Genomic DNA, 22,775 nt, shown 5'->3' with positions numbered 1-22,775 from the left:
TGCTGTTTATAAATCTCAGACAACTAAACGACGTCTTAAATGTGACGTTGCTTTGCATAATAAATGCTTCCAAGAATTTCATTTTCAGGAATAATGTTTCTAACGATGTAAATAATATAAACTTTTCAAGGTGTTGCTTGCAAAGAATTTAATTTTCAAAAATAATGTCTCTAATGATGTAAAATATTAATTTTTCATTTTGTTGCTTTCAATGTTAAATATTTTCAAGAATTTTTTTTTTCAGAAATAATGAGATAAAATGAAAACTTTTCATTTTGTTGCTTCCAGTGTTAAATATTTTCAAAAATTTAATTTTCAGAAATAATGTCTCAGATCATGTAAAATACATTCTGTGCATGGTAATAAAATAGGTTAGGTCAAAATATGTCATCTTATTTAATTATTAATTCACCATATTAAAAACACAATGTGAGTAATAATTGCTACCCTATGTGCCCGGTGATGCGTTTTCGCAACACATCATATCTCAGGAACTAGAAATGCGATAATAAAAATTTCTGAAAATTCTACGTTCATAAATGCTAATGCACTCAGGAATTCACTTTTATTAAATTTGAAAACAAAAAATTATTCTGAGCATATATGAGTTAATATACTAATACACTACGTATATCATCAATGTTTACATACCGAAAAACAAATGCACACGCAAAGCGCATCCCTCAAAGTACACGTGCGCTAACTGTTGGTGCTAGTTCAGGATATCCCTATTGAATTTGAAGAATAATAAAACTAAAAGTAGCCTTGAAAACAATTACTTATTTACATACAGTATCACTTTTCGTATTCCAATACAAAGTAACAGAAGTAAATGTTTGCATACGATGTCAGCTTCTAAAAAGGAAGCTAGTGCTATAATTTACAATGTAGGAACTTCTAAGAGTGTTTGACACAAATGGGGAGCATCGCGGAGGAAAACTAGAAAAGATAGGTTAATAAAATTTTATCAGGTCATGGCGATGGTCGTGCATCTTTACGGCAGTGAATATTGGACGATGAGAAGAGGCGAACAAAAGCTACAGACTGTGGAAATGAAATTCTTAAGGGCAGTGAAAGGACGCTTCGAAATGGACTAAATCAGAAACGACAAAATTAGAGAAGAACTAGGAGTCGCAGCAATCGATGAAGAGAATAAGATCGCGCGGAAATAAATGGATAGAACATATCGATAGGGGACTAGAAACGACTACGTAAGCAGGCTGTATAAACCCAACGGAAAAGAGATTTAGCAAGGCTGCGTAACTAAGAAAGGAACAATGATGCCGGGGCAGATGGGTCTGGATTCTGAACAGCAAGAAGAGCGGGAAGAGGGGAGAGGGACATTTTAATCAGTCATTCGTGGCTTATTTAAAATAATCGGTGTAACTAAGATGACACTTTCTTATTTACACATTTCGAAACAATTCATTTCCTTAACTTAAAATGTTGTCTATTCCTGTTTCCATTTGATTTCTTCACTTTTTTTTTACAATATTTACAGAAATGAAATCAGGTACTGTAGGCTACACAAAACTGCCATGCGTTCATTTCAAAACTTCCTATAGTGAATAATTTTAGACGTGCTGGGGACACCATTTTGAGGAAAAACACGTCGACTTAATTTTCGAGGGGGAAGTTGGAAACCACTGCTGATTGAATTTTCTGTTTCATCTCTTCTCCCCTCAATAGCGCCACTTTTAAATTTCAGATTACATTCTCTATCTTCAAAAACATCATTTTAAAGGAGATTATAAGTCCTATCCGTCTACCGATAATAATAATAATAATAATAATAATAATAATAATAATAATAATAATAATAATAATAATAATAATAGTAAATATAAACTGCCGTTCTCGCTCGCTGTGTTCGTTGCATTTGTTTTTCGAGTCTCGTCTTGTCATTCTCGTGCGCTTGGAGTCTCGCTCATCATTCTCGAAATAACATTTGGTCGACGTGGAAAGATTTCGTAGCTTTGAATAACATACATCATTGAAATAAATAATAATATAAATGTTTAAATGAGACAAAAAGACAAAACAGAACAGTATCTCAGTTATCAAAATGTTCTGGTTCTATTATATGATATTACCTATGGTTATTTACTCTAAATAGAAAAAAATTCTCAAATAAATTTGCATTTCTAAGAAACATGAAACATAAAGTTAATATATTTTTTTACTTGAGATTGCACACTTGATCTCAAACATATGAAAAGAAAATTCCTAGCGTTTTAATAAGGGCCTAGTAATTAAATAAAGACTAGCGAACTGAAATGTAGAGATGATGTTTCAAATAGGCTACTTGATTGTTTATACATATATAACAGTTGCCAAAGTAGATAAAAGTTCAGTCAGGTATAAACAACTGTGGCGATTCAAGACTGCTTGACGTTCGGGACTTCGGGAGTGATCAATCTCGACGTCTCGAAACACACACAAGCAGTCTTTACGTCAACGACGCGACGTATACAACATTGTCTTGCGGGTTTTCGGCTTTGAGGGCGCTGTTAATCTTGCTTTCTCGATCGTTGTTCATCTCTAGAACCTAATTAGCTATCTATCCAAGTTTTAACATCTTATGTCTTGATTGTATAAGAAATAGCACACGAATGACCTTAGATTTCTTCGCCTGCTACCTGGCTTCAGTATATATGTATGCTGTACAAATAGGAGCGAACAAGAGATAAGGGTGAACAAAATTGACATTATGAAGTCGAGGTGCAACAACTCTTTACACTTATGTTTACAAATTTTAATGAAATTGAGTACAATTATTTCACAAAAAAGATGTATATGTACGATTTTGAATAACTAAGAAAATGTTCCTTGTGCATTACAATGGGGAATGAATAACTTAAAATAACTATTCACGTATAAGCTTTCGACACTGCTTGAGTATTGCATGATTGTCGTAGAGGAGAAAGGTCTATCAACCATACTGGAATGGGCTCATAACAAATATGGCGGCGAATAATGTGTTTGTGGAATAAATTAGTAATTGTAAAAGTGTATAAATAGCTGAAATATTTTATTTGGATACAGTATTCCATATCGCGAACAGAAGTAGGCCTATATAAATGTGAACAGTACATTTTGCATCAATGACCTGTTACTTAAAAGACTGAAGTAGGGTTAGTCAAAAATGTGCGCAGAATATAATTGCATACTTATGTTATAAGCTGATATTATGTTGACTAGACTATCCTGCAGTCCACAAGACAGTATCTGTATCACAAATCGGTTGTCGTACAATTGTACCATACCTCACAGTAGCCAGAATTCGAACCAAGGACTTGGTGATTTCCGCTCTCTACAAGTTCGAAATTGCGAAATTTAGTCCAAACTTTCGGCAACTGGCGAGATCCTATTACAGTCAACTTCGGATATAGTGAATCTCTGCGTACCAGTATATTTCGTTCACTATATCCGAGGTTCACTAAAACCGAAGTGTCTCTTTTTATACTACTGACGTTGCTATACATACAGTATTAATGCCAGTTTGGGTTAGACCACGTTCAACATCAGTACTAATCTTCGCTTTATCTTCCAACTTAAACACTTCACGCTTCGACAGCCTGATGTTTACAGTTCGAAAATTTAATCTAATCTGGCCATGTAGGTAGTAGACACTGACCGATTTCGCACCTGTTCCCACTAGCGGTATACCTTATTTTATGTCAAGGAGTGCAGTTCGGTGGCTCCTTTGAACACCCACTTACAGATTTATGACTTCCTACACAAACAACTCTGACAATTCCATCCTGTCTCCTCGTCCCAACATTGCACAGTTGCCACAATCCTGGTGACCTTCGAAATTATGCAATGAAACTGACGGGATTCTTGGAATTCGGAAAAGATGTGGCAACTCTGCCTCCACGTGGATTTGACTGGAGCCTGTCAATTCTTCTGAACGAAGGTTGTGACTGGTTACTAACAGGAGAAGACAAGATTTCCGTCACAGTAAGGAAGACATTTATTTATGACAACCAATTAGTAGGGGACAGTAGAAGGTCTGTCGGCAAAGTCTTTTCTATGAAACTGCACTCCATGAAATAAAATAAGGTATACTGTATGCTACTATGTACTTAGCCTTGGAATTTCCCCGGGTTCACTTTTACAGAGATGCGGGAGGAAGGGTAGAGGTCCATTATACTGTAATCCTTCTTGTATTTACCCATTGGTCATCACTCTAGTCCCTTTTACAAAGGAAAACACTTTCTCTTCCTATTTTTCTAATAACCTCTTTTAAAGTAGTCAGAACTAATCTTTTCTTTATCCCTCACCGCGTATACTATTCTCTTTAACATGTTTCAAACTGTCCAGGAAGCTGAATGAATGCTTTGTCTTTCAATGCACTTAAGGAGTAGAAGGTTTGAGATTTTGTTCTGAAATTATTCTTGGGAAGTTTATAGGACAAAGGGTTTCCTAAATTACCATTCTGGCCATTTTAAAATTACATTTTCTTGGGAAAGTTCTAGTTTTAGGTTCACTATAACCCAGGCTCGCACAAAGTTTGCGCTCTCCGAGCCGGCTCACAGCTCATGAGCGGAATGCAGATATTAGCTCTGTATAAGGGTGGACTGGAAGAAGGGGTGATCTCGTACAAAATATTCACAAAAGGAAGTACTATTACGAGTGTTTATGAAATGAATTCTCGTTCAGAGTTTGCAAAACCAACTTGGACTATTATTAATTAATAAATAAATATTTATTTTACAGAAATAATAGAAATTCTATAGCTACTTAAATGTACAATATCATTTTGTTATATTTTTATTTATCAGTACATCAAAACGAGGTTTTATGCTGTTGGCAGCTGAAAGGAACGGTAGCCTACTGATCATAATGAAACATCAGTTACAGATGTTCGATGTCTGCCTTTATTAAAGCTGATTATAGAAAACAGTTGCTCACAAATATAAATGTTGAGCCAAATATAGCAATCATTTTCACAGCCAGCCTGTGTAATCGTGGATATTATTCCTAATATTTAGTCTTGTAAAACTCAACCAGGCTAGTAGTATTATTCAAACGATCTTTAGCCCTTAGGTCACATTGAAGATCAATAAGTTCGAGCTGTAAATCGTTAAATATTAAATGTTACGTTCCGTCTTTTAGATTCCTCCATACTGTACTATAGCAGTAGGTAAGCAACGTGAAACAGTTACTGAGAATAGGCCTACACACTGCACTCCACTAGATAACTGAGTGGTTGTTTCTCTCTCCTCTACCTATAGCAAGTCTATGTCATTCTGACGTATCTTCCGCTCCGTTTCGGCGAGCGGTAAACACGGCTCTCCCGCTCCGAAGGAGCGCTGTTTGTGCAGGTATGTTATAATCAGGATTCGAAAGTTTGGACCCGATACAATAAGTTTACTGTGCATGCACTATAGGTTGTTGACTCGCTGCAGGTAGATACAGATGTGTTGAGGTAACAACGTTGCTATTTAGAGTAGAGTATGGTAGTATGGGGAAACACAGCATTCTGAAAGTAAATATACATTACACAGTGACAATGTCAAAAGAATTTGAAAAGCATTTATTCTCCTATCTTTTATAAGCATTTGTGTTTAATTATACACAGTGTTAATAGGGAAATAACCATGTAGCAATTTTAATTTCTTCATTTATCCTATTGGTCGTCTTTAGGAAGTGCAGTTACAGTACCGAATTGCAATATACTACAAGATACATTCTCAGTGTCTCAAACGTAAATCTTTTTCGGTTATCTGCCAAAGTTTGTACTGTAGAAAGCTGCGCTCTACGTCGCATGACGTGATAGGAGCAAAACGAAAAAACCTAACATCATTGCAGTCTCTAAGAGACAATCCTTTATTCTCGGGTGACTCTATGTCTACTAATTTGCTGTTTTATTACACAATGTTCCATATCCGTTATTTTTACATAAAATTGATTTCCACTTCTGGTTCACACGTTCAGTAACCGGTGTACTTGATGTCTCATTAATTCTCTGCATCATTTTCTAAATTAATTTGAGGGCTTCCGGTATCTCTTGCTCTGACTTTTCTAACCGTGTAATAGTTTCAGACACAGTTTGAAAATAGGTTTGTATGAGAACCAAATTATTCGTCAGAACCTTCAAATCTAGAGCGTTTTCCTTTGCGTATTTGTTGGCATTCATTCTACAGTACCCCCACCCACTGTACGCTTTACCACTATACTCAGTACGCCGTTATGCGGATTTCCCACTGAACTGCTCTATTGGGTCCGAAGTCTCGAAGCCTGGTTATAACCGAAGCGAGGGTTCACTATAAACGGAGATATTAATGTACTTTTTAATGTATGCGGTTCGGGACCAATGATTTAGGTTCACTATAGCCGAATGTTCACTATAACCGAGTTCAATATATACAGAGTTGACTGTACCTGTCATTTGGCAAAGAAACAGAGAACAGCATCTATGAACAGACTGTCCCTACCTTTCTCCCAGGTGACTGCGTGGATCGGAAAGCCAGCAGCGGGGCAAGTCACGGCTAATTTCTCGCCTGCCACTGCGGAGATAGGCGGCATCTTGCGGATGATAGGAAGACCTGCAACAAAATATCTTGTATCAGCGCACATACTGGAAAAATACCTCCTGAAATTATCTTGTAGATGTCATATTCATTTCCGTTTTGTGATAAAACCAACTCGAAAGCAGTCGCTATTCAATCAAGAATACAGCCACTTCTCTAAGAAATGAGGGTTATCGTGACTATTGACTGCTTGAAGGCTCCCTTCCTTTCAAGATAGCAGTGGCGGCTGGTGCTTCAAAATTTTGTTCGTTTACTTTTTTACTACAAAATATTAGGCCTATCATGCTAAAGTCGTAAAAATTTGCAAAAACTCACCTATTTATTTCCACAATGTTTTCCCAGAAGAATCTCTTCGTAGTGTCATTAGAGCGTACTTACTTACTTACTGGCTTTTAAGGAACCCGGAGGTTCATTGCCGCCCTCATATAAGCCCGCCATTGGTCCCTATCCTGAGAAAAATTAATCCATTCTCTATCATCATATCCCACCTCCCTCAAATCCATTTTAATATTATCTTCCCATCTACGTCTCGGCCTCCCTAAAGGTCTTTTTCCCTCCGGCCTCCCAACTAACACTCTATATGCATTTCTGGATTCGCCCATATGTGCTACATGCCCTGCCCATCTCAAACGTCTGGATTTAATGTTCCTAATTATGTCAGGTGAAGAATACAATGTGTGCAGTTCTGTGTTGTGTAACTTTCTCCATTCTCCTGTAACTTCATCCCTCTTTGCCCCAAATATTTTCCTAAGAACCTTGTTCTCAAACACCCTTAACCTATGTTCCTCTCTCAAAGTGAGGGTCCAAGTTTCACAACCATACAGAACAACCGGTAATATAACTGTTTTATAAATTCTAACTTTCAGATTTTTCGACAGCAGACTGGATGATAAAAGTTTCTCAACCGAATAATAACAGGCATTTCCCATATTTATTCTGTGTTTAATTTCCTCCCGAGTATCATTTATATTTGTTACTGTTGCTTCCAGATATTTGAACTTCTCCACCTCTTCAAAAGACAAATCTCCAATTTTTATATTTCCATTTCGTACAATATTCTGGTCACGAGACATAATCATATACTTTGTCTTTTCGGGATTTACTTCCAAACCTATCTCTTTACTTGCTTCCAGTAAAATTCCCGTGTTTTCCCTAATCGTTTGTGGATTTTCTCCTAACATATTCACGTCATCCGCATAGACAAGCAGCTGATGTAACCCGTTCAATTCCAAACCCTCTCTGTTATCCTGGACTTTCCTAATGGCATACTCTAGAGCAAAGTTAAAAAGTAAAGGTGATAGTGGTCATTAGAGCGTATCCGTTCATAAATGAAAGGAATATTCGTACTGAACTTTCAGTTATTTATGGCACTGACGAGTTCAGAAAGATTTCAGGCTGTGTCTCTCTAATGGAATTTTTCAGAGACAACAATTTATGTTCAACTTTCGGCGAATGTACAGAATTACTAGAAATTTTACTTACAATCTCTATGACGACTTCAGAGGCTGAAAAGTGTTTTCGTACTCTCCTCCGAACAAAACACAAGGAAAACAGGACAAAGATTTTCTTATTTCACAGCCACATAACCACTGAAACTTCTCGTACGCGTCAGAATTGAATTGGTTTTGGTTTTCACGCACTGCAAAATGTCAAGGTTCGGAGTCAACCTATCAAGTAATCTCACACTTCTCTTCTAAGCTGCGCGATGAAAATGGATGTTCTATTAAAGTTTGAATTGTGTTAATCTTAACTAGGGTCTATTTAATATAGTAGAATAACACAAACAACACAATTTAGTAAAACAGCTTCTTACGCGTCACCACGTGCTCTCAGCCAACTCGACTCAAGTAAGAGCAGTGAAACGGAAAGCAAAAAACACCAATAAAATACAAGCTCACCCTCTACCCTAAAAAAAAAACTTGTTTTCGAGCCTAACTGCAGTCGCAGGGCGGGCATGTTCCGTCTCCAACTCATTCATTGTCACTCATCAGTAGCTCTGTGAGCTACTGCCATCTGTTTTCATTTTCAAAGCTCGTTTACCTCCCTGTTCGTTTATTACCAACTTAAAATCCAAGCTGGACAACACCCCTCTCATCCCCTCGCCCTGAAGAGATACCCAAGATCAAGCCGGTCTCAGTACGGTAGTTCACTTTGGCAAGTCAACGATGAGGCTCCTACAAACGATTATACGTATTTGGAAGAGAAACTTACTACAGCTGTTCACACTAATCGTGTACTTACTTGTCAGACCACAATAATTTAACTTTTATTTTAAACCAAAATATCCGTAATTTTTTTTAGGTGTAGCGCAAACTTGCTACAACCTTAAGGAGCCGCGCCTGTGAGATAGAATGTACACAATGTGTAAATTCAATAATCACACAATATCGCTCACATTAAGGCAGCCATGGCGAGAACGTGACTCGCGAAACAATGTGGCTCGCAGTGATAGCTGTGCATTTCGCTTGTTTCTAACATCCGCCAACCCACACCCTCTCACTCACTGGAGTCAAACTCCGTTCCATTTGTATTTGTCTCTGACCTGCGAGTGGCATATGTCTCTCTCGAAAGTTCCAAGTAGGATGGGAGGATGCATTTTTTTTGCTGTCAATATGAGTATATTAAATGTATGATTTGTTCACAAGTATTACGAGGAAAACGGTTGTATAACATATAATATCGCTCACAATAAGGCAGCCATGGCGAGAACGTGACTCGCGAAACATTGTGGCTCGCAGTGACAGCTGTACATTTCGCTTGTTTCTAACCTCCGCCAACCCACACCCTCTCACTCACTGGAGTCAAACTCCGTTCCATTTGTATTTTTTCTCTGACCTGCGAGTGGCATATGTCTCTCTCGAAAGTTTCAAGTGGAATGGGAGGATGTATTTTTTTGCTGTCAATATGATGAGTATATTAAATGTATGATTTGTTCATAAGTATTACGAGGAAAACGGTTGTATAACATAAAAGTCATTATACTACATGTTACTGATGAAACATTAAAAGGTTAAGTGTTGTTATCATCATCATCATCATCATCATCATCATCATCTCTGTACGTCGACTCTTTTTCAGCAGATGTACGAATAATGCGGTTAGCTCTTCAATTTGAACTCTCCGATTTACTATGTGATGTCAAATGAAAGCTAGATGTAAGGACTTGACAAATGTTGAACTTTCAAATCTTCGCCAAAAAATAAATATCCGAAACTTTGTTCTTTCGCTTGCTCTGTTGAAGCCATGTTTGCTACAACTTACGTTTGTGAAAAATTATTTTCAACAATTAAAATAGTAAAAACCAAATTTAGATCACGATTCACAGACAAATACCTTCGTGATCAACTACGACTGGCAGTAAGTGACATAATTCCTGATTTTGAAACTTTGTCGCAGATACATTCTGAAGACAGTTAATTTTAGGTTGTGATATTGTTCATTTATTGTTCATTCCTTTCTTCGTTACACGTACTAAACATTAGTTTGCAGCCTTGTACTGTATAAAATTATATTTAAGTGCTTGACGTAAGGAAAGTGAAAATCCGTTAATAAGTCAGACAGTTGCTTCACTTCCCCTTCCGGTGTCAGCCTCCCTCCATAGGTGCTATGCACGTTGCAGGTTACACAGTGGCTCGGCGCACGATTACATTTTCGCCACCGCTGTACTAAGGCACAGTATTATGAAGGTAGCAGTATCGTTTTCATTTTCCTCCGTCACTTTAAACATAAAAGGTGTTGAAGGATAAACCTAACGTTATTTGGAATAAGGAATATAAATAAACAAATCTATTATTTGGAATAGTTTTTCGCAATATTTTAAAGCATGGTGTCAATTATCGTGTACAGCAGCCTTCCTTTATCTGTCAAAACTCATGCTGTATTTACAATGACGCGATATCCGTGACACGTGACGCGACATCGTAGTATCGCGTCGCGGACTGCTGTTCACAATTCCGCGACTTGAATCGCGGGTTCGTGCTGATTAGGAAACTTAAAATGAAACAATGATTGCAAAATAGGCGTATTCGCCGTTGATGGACGTCGACAATTTTGAGATTATCATATTCTGATTCCGAATATGAGCTTAACGGATACAGAATCTCATCATAACTATATGAGAATGACACCTTCGCAATTTGATGATCTCCTGCATATCATTGGCCCCATGTACAAAAACATTCAACGCGGGAGGCATCCAGCCGAGCGTTGAAGCTTAACTTTGAGTTTAGTACGGTCTCCCTAATGTTTTTCTCTCCCTTTCAGTTACCTGGTTGTAGGGGATCCCCTACATTCTCTCTTACGTTTTTCGTATTGTACCTTCCACAATGTTCATTGCAGTTTTAGAAACAAGTGCTGTAATTTGAGATAAATTGGAAAACATGTCATTAATTTCAAGGGGTTATTCTTTGAGATATTTCAAACAAAAATTAAGGGGACACTCAACTATATTTTGGAACTTTTTTCCTTTTTGACCAATCTTTCTCAAATTTGGAGAAAACGTTTAATATACACATGGGAAATAACATACAAAATCTCAGCTCATTGCAACCAATACATTTCAAAATAAAAAAATATTTCAATGTTTAATCAATCATTAATTGAAATATTACTTTTAATTATTATTTTTTATTTTTTGGCTTTGTACATTTGACTGTGCCTTTTCAATGAAGAGGGGAAGAATTCTGTGTATTGATGTAGTTCTATCACATAAATTAGTGAAAGAATTATTTTTTTTATTTCTATGAAATTAAATTAAACATTTTTAATGATTAAAAATCATAAATAGCTTCAAAAAGATAATATTGTAAAACTTATATACAGTTATATTTATATAATGCTTCTGCATGAGCTGTAAAAATTTCATCCAATTTTATCAATATTTACTACAAAAAAGTAGTACTTGAATGCTTGAAAAATAAACTTTCAGCAAAATGGGATCAAAAATTGAATATAATTTTTATATATTTTTTTCTGAACTCACCATTTAGAAAGCGCCAGAACCATATGTTTTCCCTTTCTTGCTCACCAGACGATCCTCCTCATGCATTTTTGCCACTCTGGTTGTATGTCTTCTCCTCTTTTGTACGTCTCGCACTTTGCTGCATTCGTCGCTCATCCCGGCGCTTACTCAAATGTATCCTAATTTGTGAAATATTCTTCATTGGAGTCCTTGATTTCTCTGTCTTATAGTATCCCTGGTTCACAAGAGATACAGCTTCTTCAACAGCCAGTTCAATCTTCTTTTTAGAGACAAATATCTCCTTAGGGCACTTCGACCATATAATGCTATGAAGGCTTTCATTAGCATTCTGGGTTTTAGCAGCACTACACCTGGCCAGAATTTCATTGGAGGTCAGTATCTTATAAATAGGAATTATTTTGGAGACAACTGTTTAGTTCAATGGTGTATGAATTTCTGTCTTGTGGGACTTCGGTTTTTCATTCTTTGCAGCTGCGCGTTTGAAGAAACACCATGACGTCTCCCCATCAGGGCATTTCATGTGCTGGGGAACCTGGTCAGTGCTTTTGCATTGGTGCACTGTTTCAAATATTGAATTTTTCATTTTATTGATGTCCGTGCATTATCAGTTATGGGTAATCAGTTTGATTAGAAGAAAACCGCTTTTAACACTGATAGAACACACATTATGGATGCAAAATCTGGCGAAAAAAAATTCCCCAAAATGACAATTTTTCTCCAATTTTTAAGTTGAGTGTCCCCTTAATACAGTTTTTCTCCTTTTTGCTTCCTTCTCGAGGAAAAAAATATTTTATATGAAACATTGCATAACGTGTTTTGAGAGCCCCATTGATTTAATTCTCTGTATTAGTATTACTGAATTTCTTGGTTCCACTCCAAATGTATTCTAAATTTACAAGCTGCATTGCGCTTCATTATTGCGATTATTATTATTATTATTATTATTATTATTATTATTATTATTATTATTATTATTATTATTACCAGTATTGTATTTCATTTGTATTGTTGTATTCATATGTTTTTTATATTTTATGTCAAATATTATTTAATTTTATGTCTATTGCAACAAACTATTGCTCATGACTAGACTTCGTTGAATTGCCACACGCAGCATGCAATAAGGTTGCCGATGTACGGTAGTATAGAGGAAGTGTGCGACCGCCCGGTCTCGTAGTATAAGCAGTTCATGTTAAGAGTTGTGATCGGTCCAAATAGAGCAGCTACAGCTAATATATACCTATGTAAGCACTTGTTTTTGCATTACTGTGGTTGGAATAGTCAAAGCTTAACATGTGTTCAGTGTAGACAAGAATTCAATCAAACATGCTACAATGAGAGTGTTGTTGTTCCAAACAATTGCCCCTGGAATACCCCCGCAGCCAGTCTTGACCCGTTGAGAAACGTGGTTGGATGCTGTTAATTATTATGCAGAATATTACGGCAAAATAATGGAGGTAATTGATGCATTGGTTAGCACAGACAGTTCCGCTGTTGCAGCTGTAAAATCATTGCCTTCTGAACAGCTATTGGAAGATATTCTGTTCATTGATTCTAATTTTAAAATCGTGTCCAAAAGCATCACCCTGTTAGAATCGTCTAAGCTACAACTCTCAGAAGCCCTTAATATAGTGGATAAAGTATCACAAACCGTTATCCAAAATAACAATTCATTAATTTCAGAAAAAGTGAAATGTAAGTTGAGAAATATTATTGCTAAAAATTCTGCCTATTCACAATTTCGTATTATAAATTATGTACTATTATGTCACGGCAAGACGTCTGAAGTTGGTATACTAAAAAGTAGTGACTTTCCGTTCTTCAAATATGCACCTATTACATCGTGTGATGTCGAATGTACATTTTCCCAATATAAAAATTGTTTAAGTGCCCATCGTAGGAGGTTGACTTTGCAGTCGCTCAAAATGTACAGCTGTCAAAAAAAAAAGTGGCCGCACTCGTGAACAGCGAATATTTTCAAAGTCCACTTCGGGTCGCGGCGATGTTACACGATGCATGTACTTGTACAAGTAGTTCCGGAACTATGAAAGTGTTCCATATCTACGCCTCGTGGACCAGTGGTAGAGTGCTTGTTTAATGATTCAAAGGTCGTGGGTTCGGGCCTTCTTCAAGTTTTCATTTTATTTTTTAATCTTTCTTTAGCGATGTAAATGATATTCAAATTATCATTTATATCCAGTTATCGTTCTTTATGGATATCACGTTATTTATATTTTGTTATCGTTCTTTAGAGATATGAACAAAATTCAGGTCATCATTTGTATTCTATTATCGTATTATAACGATATTAATAATAATTATTATTGTATTTCCAATGGGGGTTAGCCGTATTTTACATATGTATGTTAGAGCTATAGTTTTATACACAAAAAAGATAAGCATAAAGAGAAATGGAAAAGAAAATTAAATTAGCTTACGCGATGTAAACAAAACATAAATAATCCGTAAATTAGGCATTGCGATTGCAAAACAAATATCAGGTATCAATTTGTAACATACAAAAACATTAACAACACACATACGTAACACTTCTATAACACAAATATGCAGCTTTCCGTACCATACATCATAAATTAATACACAATAGTCACACAAACACAATCAAACTATAATTACGACATTGCGACGACATCAAGCATCACATAACTGACTCACATACATAACAAATCAAGCATCCGTTACAACACATACACTTCAACATAGTAACCACACTTTTAAAAGTTACAAATTTGGCTCCAAGAAGAATAAATAGGACACTGTTACTAATTACTATTCTTCTACAATTTCTTAAATACATCTGTAATAAATCTGTGAAATTCCGATATGAATAATATTCACGTTTTTTATATTGTTATCGTTCTTTAGCGATTTAAATAATATTCAAGTTATCATTTATATTCTGATTTCCTTCATTAGCATTATAAAACAATATTCAAGTTATTTATATTGTTATTGTTCTTTCGCAATATATTAATTAAACAAACCGATATTTATCATTTATATTCTGTTATCGTTCTTTAGTGAGACTGTATAAATAATATTCAAGTTATTTATATTGTAATCGTTCTTTAGCGATATAAATAACAAATTTAATATTAGGTTTGGAAAAATCCAGTTGCATAACACTGGTATTAGTTTTTCTTTTTGTATTATTACATACAATTGAACCACAATAAAATGAAAAGGAGTAACGAGGAATTGAACCTGAGACGTTGACATCTAAATTCCGACGTTCGTCCGCTGAGCTACGAGAGCAAAAGTGTGGAAACATTTTTGGAAAAATTGGCCCAATCACACTCTAAGATCTTCTGATGATTCGTAGAAGCTAGTCCAGGATGCGGGGGGCAAAGGCTAATTGAGATTTCCCGGTCTCTGACCGGGTCAAACATCCTGATAGAATTAATATTTAACCCTTGCCGTGACTTTCGGTGAAGTCCGGAGGGCCCAATTAGTCAAATCCACTCTCCTCATCTCCACGCTTGGGCCCCTTGGAATTTAATAAAATGCGAAAGAGATTGTGGTGTGCGGAAAGCAACGGGATGTTACCGCATTTAGGCCTATCCTTCCTAAGAAAACTGCAAACATGAACAAAGGAAGCTTTTAATAGAAGAAGAAGGATCTTCTGCGGACCTCTGGAAAAAGAACTAAGGAAGAGACTAGTGAAGTGCTTTGTGTGGAGTGTGGCATTGTATGGGGAAGGAACATGGACATTACGACGAAATGAAGAGAAACGAATTGAAGCATTTGAAATGTGGATGTGGAGAAGAACGGTGCGTGTAAAGTGGACAGGCAGAATAAGAAATAAAATTGTGTTTGAAAAAGTGAGTGAAGAAAGAATGATGCTGAAACTGATTAGAAAGAGAAAAAGGAATTGGTTGGGTCTCTGGTTGAAAAGAATAATGGACGACATTAGGATATATGGATCATATGCGGAGACTAAGAGGAAGGCAGAAAATAGGAAAGATTGGAGATTGCTGGGTTTGCAGTTAAAGACCTGCCCATGGACAGAACATTTATGTGTGTATGTTCAGAATGCCTGGAATATCGTGTCTAAGAACAGTCGCTATTTGCAAAGACTAGTCAATTCCATGCCCACTCGACTGCAAGATGATCGAGATAAGAGGAAGATAGACTAAATATTGAATTATGGCTTTTTGTTTTGTTTTTTGAACGCTTAATTGTTTGAATATTTTAAGGCCGACGCCAGTAAATTTGTTATGTTTATGCCACGAAAGATATTTTATTGAGAATAAAATCTTTTTTCTTTCCATTTGCAGCCACAATATCATAATGATAATGATAAAGTCATGTCATAACATATTAATGAACCTGATGTTAATTGCTAAAATAATCATAAAAGAAAAAGGAGCCATTATGTCTAGTTTGTCTCTCTCAAAAACAGAACAAAAAAGAACATAAAAAGCACGAGGTTGTAGTCGAACGCAGGACCTCAGGAATAAGACGCCTGAATGCTACCATTATGCTATCGAATAACACACAGTATACTTCAATTATAACTGTAGATATCAGGCAACGTGGTCCAACAACATGTAACATCGCCTGTCTCCGAATTGTAGCGAAGATACCCGAAGGGAACTTTGATACAGGAGAGCGGCCACTTTTTCTTTTGACAGCTGTACGTAACTCTTCACTGCAATGCACATATTCAAGGATGATGTGATGTGAGTATATTACATTAAATTTTAAGAGTTAATATATCTCACTACAAAATAATTGTGTATTTACATGTTTAGACATTTCCTATTTCAAAGATCATTCATTATATTTCTTGAATGCAGGATACAGGTTTTATTGTAACCGCAGTATACTGCTCAGTGTTTACATCAGAGGCATACTTGATCCTTTGCACGCCCCCTTCTCATATAGTCTATACCGCGTGCGTAGTAAACCTTACGATTCTCGTGGCAATTCCATGAAGTCTGCTCATGACATTAATTGGTATACTCAATTAATTTGTAACATTTCTTATATGGAAAAAAAGAGATATGGAAGAAAAGATGCATAGATTTCAAGGTATATGTGCAACAATTAAATGGAGCTTAGGAAAAAGAACAACGAAAGAAACAGTTAAAAATCTACAAAACAGCAGCCCTTCCAGTACTACTATACGGAGCAGAGACATGGACCTTAACAGAAAGAGACAAAAGACGATTAGGAGCCTAAGAAATGAAATTCCTAACAAGGAAAGGGTTTCGGCTCGAACAGGAATTTTTGGTAAAAAATTTGTACAGACGCTTACCTCACAATGGTGATGAAGACCGTAAAAACATTCATTTGTGTAACTCTCCGTTTGGTTGGTATTGGTCAATACACTTCTTTAAAAATGTACATGAGGATCCTCTACAAAATGCATGAAACAGCATGAAGCAAAGCAATAAGCACAACACGCAGAAGCAACACCTGAACAATCTTCTGAACCACACTCCAGTGCTGAAAATCAAATGCTACCTGAATTACATTTTTGAAGTCCGAGACTTGCTCACGATTCACGTAACCAGCTGACTGCCAGGAATACTGAAGCATAGGGCGGTATACTGGAGCAGACAACTGGTTATGAATAACAGACTGCATTTTCATTATAAACACTCGATTTCCCTAGTTAAGTTCTGGATTCTCAGCAAGAGTCCTTATGTAATCTGTTATCCTCCGAGCATATATTTTGTATTGTCTAAGGAATAGATTTTCAGAGGCAGGATATATTTAGTTGTTTTAGGTGGAATGATCATACATTCCATGTCCTAGCCTTGGAATGATTCATTTATTAAGGTTGTGTCCTCGTGCGCATTCAATGACTCACACAACAATATATACTTTTGATTAGCTGCAATATTTTCAGACATAACGTTGGAGAAAAATGTTCTTAAATGGGCTTTACACATTTTACCACTCGCACTAGCTTCTAGGCTAGGCTAAGCTAGGCTAGGCTTACGGGTAAGGTGTCCCATCCCCTTAACTTGTGCAGTGCTCTCCCCACCCCTCAACTTGTACAGTGCTCTAACAGACAAACCACACATTACACAAACCAATGTTTTTTTGGAGCTTTACAGAGATTTAAAGATGGGCCTGTATACAAATTTTGGATACGAAATTCTTGTTCGAGCCAAAACCCTTCCCTTGTAAGATCAGTGGCGGGTTATTCTTTATTATAACACAAGGGGAATGAAGATATTAGAAAAGAATTAGGGATAGAGGGAATAACACAAAAGTTAACAAATCAATGTAGTAGGTGGATGGAACATCTAGAAAGGATGGATGATCACCGAATTCCCAAGAAAGCTTTCCAGTATGCTCCAAGAGGAAGGAGAAATGTTGGATGTCCTAGGTTTCGTTGGAGATAACAATTCTTAGGCCCGTAACACACTTGAGTTTTCGCTAGCGAGAAATGTGTTGCGAGAAAGAGGCGAAGATCCTTTCTCCACACACTTGGCGAGTTCTCGCTATCACAGATCACACCTCGCTATGATCATCTATGCACTGCCTTCATGCAGAATGCATTTATCTGATTATAGTAATCACTCGTTGGGGGAAATATTTTACGTTATGTATTTACGTAAATTGTCGTTCTTAAATATATAACATGTAAGTATACTTTACAAATTACGTACGAAAGCTATGTTGAATCAGAGTATTCAGATGATGAGGAAATGGAGTTACATGAACATATTGTGTTAATGAAAAGAAAATGTAGGCCTGAAATTAAAGCCAGAAATATCTGAAAATCACATTGTCTCTTACGAAAATAAGGGCGAGTTTTGGACACTGGTTTCGATTTGAATGATGATACGTTTAGGCATTATTTCAGGTTGAATGGACCACAGTTTTTTTTTCCATTCATGATATGACAGAGGATTCTTTGCTATGTTCTGATTAAAATTATGTAAACTGTTAAGACATATAGATACATTATTTCAAATGTTTAATTAATACTACTAAATCTCATCAAAATAAAATATAGCCCTATTTATTTTCAGATAATCTGATATTTGTCTCCAGATTTCTTCTTTAAGTTTCGTGTTTTTATAGTTTTCGTCCGGTGTACCATATAAATAGGCCTACGGGTGACATCGTACATGTTCGATAAGTTTCTGACTACAGTTATCAGCCATCTTTCCTCATTTTCAAATAAAAACAATACAATTCATCGTCATCTGTGATATCTTTTTCTACATTCAACCGTCATAAAGGGTATAAATGTCAAACATCTTTGATAATTGTGTCAAGAAAATTCGCTGAGCTACCGATTCCAGCGAGAAACTCGTTCGAGGTTTTTGCGTCGAACGAGAATCTCTTCCAGTGTGTGGACGTCCATTTGAATCCATGTTACGGACCATCGGATCTGTGCCCCCGTAAGATATTCGAACTGAACCCTAATTCCTTCTCAGCCTCGGTAATTCATTTCCCTCCTTGCATTCCTATCTCTCTCTTTTGTATCTCTCTCCCTTTCTCTCCTCCACTGCTCACAATTTTGAACCTTCTTCAGTTTATTTGCACTTGCAGTCCAGAGTTGTCAACTCAACATCAATACTGTAGCACGGAGTGGTGAAAAAAATATTATTAAGCAAGTAATAGCATTTTACGATGAAGAAGAACAAACAGGTCAATATCTGTTTCCTCTAAATCAGGCAACGAAAAGAGCAGCTGCGATCACAGATGAGGCTTATTTTATTTCAATTGGTTACGTATTAAAATTACTTACTTAACTAATACTGATAAAATATAACATTTTTATGTAATTTATAAAGGCGGGTCAGAGCGCCTAATAAAGAAAATCAGGCGAGAGGGAGTCTGTGCAGGGGATGAAAAGCTAGAATCACCAGGGAGGAACAGATCAAGGGAACCTTTAATTCTTGTAGATGATATGGACCGATGTATTTTAAGAAGAAATATACAAGAATTTTATACCATGCAGAAAGATGTTCCGACTTTGAAGAAATTATTGAAGGTTGCGAGGAAAGCAATAAATTTCCAAGGTGGGAAAGAAACGTTACGGATTAATAAAAGAGGAAGTAGCTAGATTTATGAGCTTGGGTGAAGACCGCAGCAGCAGCAGCAGCAGTAGTGACTCAGATTCAGATATGTCCGGGATATGCCCTCTGTAATTTCATGCATAATACAAGTCTTGGTCTTTTGTAAGTATGTAAATTATTTTCATAAGAATAAATTAGAACTCCTGCACATTTTAAGCATGTTATGTTATATAGTATGTAAATATGTAAATAAGATCGTAGCATATATTAACTTCGCCATAGCCGATCCTTAGCCCGGATGAGAAAGAAAGAAGGTACATGACTATATGTTCATTCATTCCTACTATTTTATAATTTTATTAGGCCTTCAAGATCACGTTCCAAACCTAACAAAATAAGGTAATGTGAAGAAAAAGTATTTATGACGAAAACATTTCTTTCTAGAAACGAAATAGATTCCCATCACGCAAATTCCATTTAACCAACAAATAGCTACTGTAATCATATAATTATCTTGTATTGTATAATTATTAATTATAATTGTATTGTATAATTATTAATTTCAATTCAGGAATCCGCCCCTGAGCACGAGTTCTACTCTTTCAGGGGCGAGCTAAAGTTTCTCTGTATATGTTTTATATTTTATGTTACAATTATTAGCAAAATAATAAATAAATAAATAAATTAATTAATTAATTAATTAATCGTAGAAGTCAATCAGCGTCAATAGATCTACTTAAATTAAATTATGAATGAGTAATAATTAACCTGACATTATTAATAAGCAATATTCAAGAGACAAAACACTGTTTGGCGGAAGTTTGGCAACACCCCTATTCGGCAAGGTTCGTGGCCTGCAGTTTGACGTGGTGGGAGGAAAGCTGGTGGAATGAAGTCAGTAGAGGCGTTAACTTTTCCAAAAACAACGACAGCGCTGAAGGGGCACAGAACCGATGGTCCGACTATATACATTTTTAATTTTCTAGCAACACATTTCTCGCTGGCGAAAGCTCTGCAAGTGTGTTACGGGCCTAATGGGGACGGAACGGGCCTACCGGCTCAACCCGTGATGTTGATGATGATGATGATGGACTCAATCAATATATTTGTTGATTTGTAAGATGTAGGAATGGAGAGAAAGATACCAAGATTAGGAAGTGAAAATTGACGAAGCATTATGTAATCCAAGCTACACATACGTCTACTTTCTCATTATCTGTCCATCATTAAAAAAAAAAATATATATATATAGGGTAAACTGTATAGTGATTGACCACTTAAGCTAATGAATAATAAAACAATGAAATAGCGGAAAACAGTGGTAACTTATTGAGAGAATTTTAAAGGCATTGGGTCAAGTGAAGATTCAGAAACAAATCAAAATCAATAAACAAAAGAAAAAATAAAATTTTAATGCAAAGATAAATTAAATAAACACAACAAGTCCACTTTTACAGTTATTGACCGTCTACTGCACAGTTATTGACCACACGCTTATTAGTGATTGACCGTCTACTGCACAGTTATTGAATACTCATTTATTAGTGATTGAACAATACATTTTTACAATTTTCACTTTTTTCTTGTCTGTTTCGTTTCTCTTCTTCTGATCTTTCTCATTAAGAACTATTCGCCACCGGCGTAGCTCTGTCGGCAAAGGTGTTTGCCTGCCGATCCGAAGTTTCGTTCGGGCGCGGGTTCAATTCCCGCTTGGGCCGATTACCTGGTTGGGTTTTTCCGAGGTTTTGCCCAACCGTAAGGCAAATTTCAGGTAATCTATGACGAATCGTCGGCCTCATCTCGCCAAATACCATCTCGCTATCATCAATCCCATCGACGCTAAATAACCTCGTAGTTGATACAGTGTCGTTAAATAATCAAGTTAAAAAAATAAGACAAGAACTCTTCTCTCTGCCTTTTCTTTCATTTCTTATTCGCTTCCTTTCTTCTCTTGCCTCTTCTTCCATTTTTCTCTTTTGTGCCTTATCAGAAGCAAGTGTGTGTCATTTCTCTGATGTTATTACAAATGGCTTCACCCAGCACTGGACGAGGACCAAAGAACACTTTTCCTTCAACGGGATATTTGTTTCTGGACGCTAAGGTTGCTTTTAGGACACCAAGCTTCTTGGCAGCTTCATTTAAATCAAATCCACTGCGGACAGGTTCTGTAGCGTTTCGTAAAGCTTCCCCTGTATAATGCACTTTACTTGGCTTAGGCATTATAATATAGTATCAGTCCTGTAAAAATCCCCATCATTTAACCGATAACATATATAGAATTGGAGCAAATTGGTCATTATTCTAACAAATAATTTATGAACGACCAATCACTGTAGTTTGCGGACATACACTTTATAGTGATTGACCACGGGGCATTTTTATGTCATATAAAAACTTTAACAAAATAATATTCTGTGGACGGAAACCTTATACCTTTTCTCACACTGTGAGTGTAAAAATGAGCACCAGAATTTATGTATCCTTTGCAGAATAAATAAATTATTGCGTGCATTATTCTTAGCAATTTCTCTAGTTACTTACACTTGTTTACGTTCAGTTGCATTTCCAATCGATTTCAGTCCTCTCAGACAACAGACACTAACTCAGTGGGCTGAACAGCGACAACTAACCACAAATAGGGGTTGCTACTAGAGGTATATGCAGCAAAAAGTGAAATCACGATCGTGGTTTATTCACAATATACTTGAAAAAAGGAATCGGTCAATCACCGTATACTGGTCAATAACTACCTAGTTTACCCTATTTTTCCATGAAGCGTTGCAACAGTTCCTAAACCCTCGCAACGGTATTGTAGGCCACGCTTCCAGCTTCCAGGCAGCCTTAACTGTAGTAGCCTGTCTAGCGAGCTGTTACATTCTCTCGACGTTGTGTCCACTTAAGCATTTGCGAGCCTCAGGTTTAGTCTTTGTCAATGTCGCACTAGCTACGTCACGCCTCAGTATCTCCGGAATTTTGCGATGCAACTGCTCTTTACCAAGTACGCTCGTTTACAACACAATAGGCCTACCACTAACTTTGCCGTTGCTATGCCATGAAGAAAATTCTCTGTTCATTCGAGTAGCTGCCTACTTTGCTATTACTATGAACACCAGGGTAGAAAAGTACTAGAAAAGAGGCGGTCGCGGCCCATTTAGTTCGGCAGTTACGTAAGCCCAAGCAGCGAGCGACACGATGCGCAAGTGCGTTTCTGATCAGCGTTGCCAACTAGAGCTGAACAAAGCTAAT

At 36.6% G+C, this 22,775-nt stretch overlaps 1 protein-coding gene across 1 annotated transcript in view; it reads right to left on the bottom strand.

The window, feature by feature from the left end:
- Positions 1–22,775, bottom strand: part of LOC138707602 (cell adhesion molecule Dscam2-like) — a 1,410,362-nt gene that overhangs the window by 118,581 nt on the left and 1,269,006 nt on the right. The window contains exon 10 of the mRNA XM_069837241.1: positions 6,444–6,554. Coding sequence (XP_069693342.1) covers positions 6,444–6,554 — 111 coding nt within the window. The remainder of the gene's footprint in view (positions 1–6,443; positions 6,555–22,775) is intronic.

This window comes from Periplaneta americana, chromosome 10 (assembly GCF_040183065.1).
Source record: "Periplaneta americana isolate PAMFEO1 chromosome 10, P.americana_PAMFEO1_priV1, whole genome shotgun sequence".
Taxonomy (NCBI): Eukaryota; Metazoa; Arthropoda; class Insecta; order Blattodea; family Blattidae; genus Periplaneta; species Periplaneta americana.
This window is presented reverse-complemented; position numbering and strand designations above follow the sequence as displayed.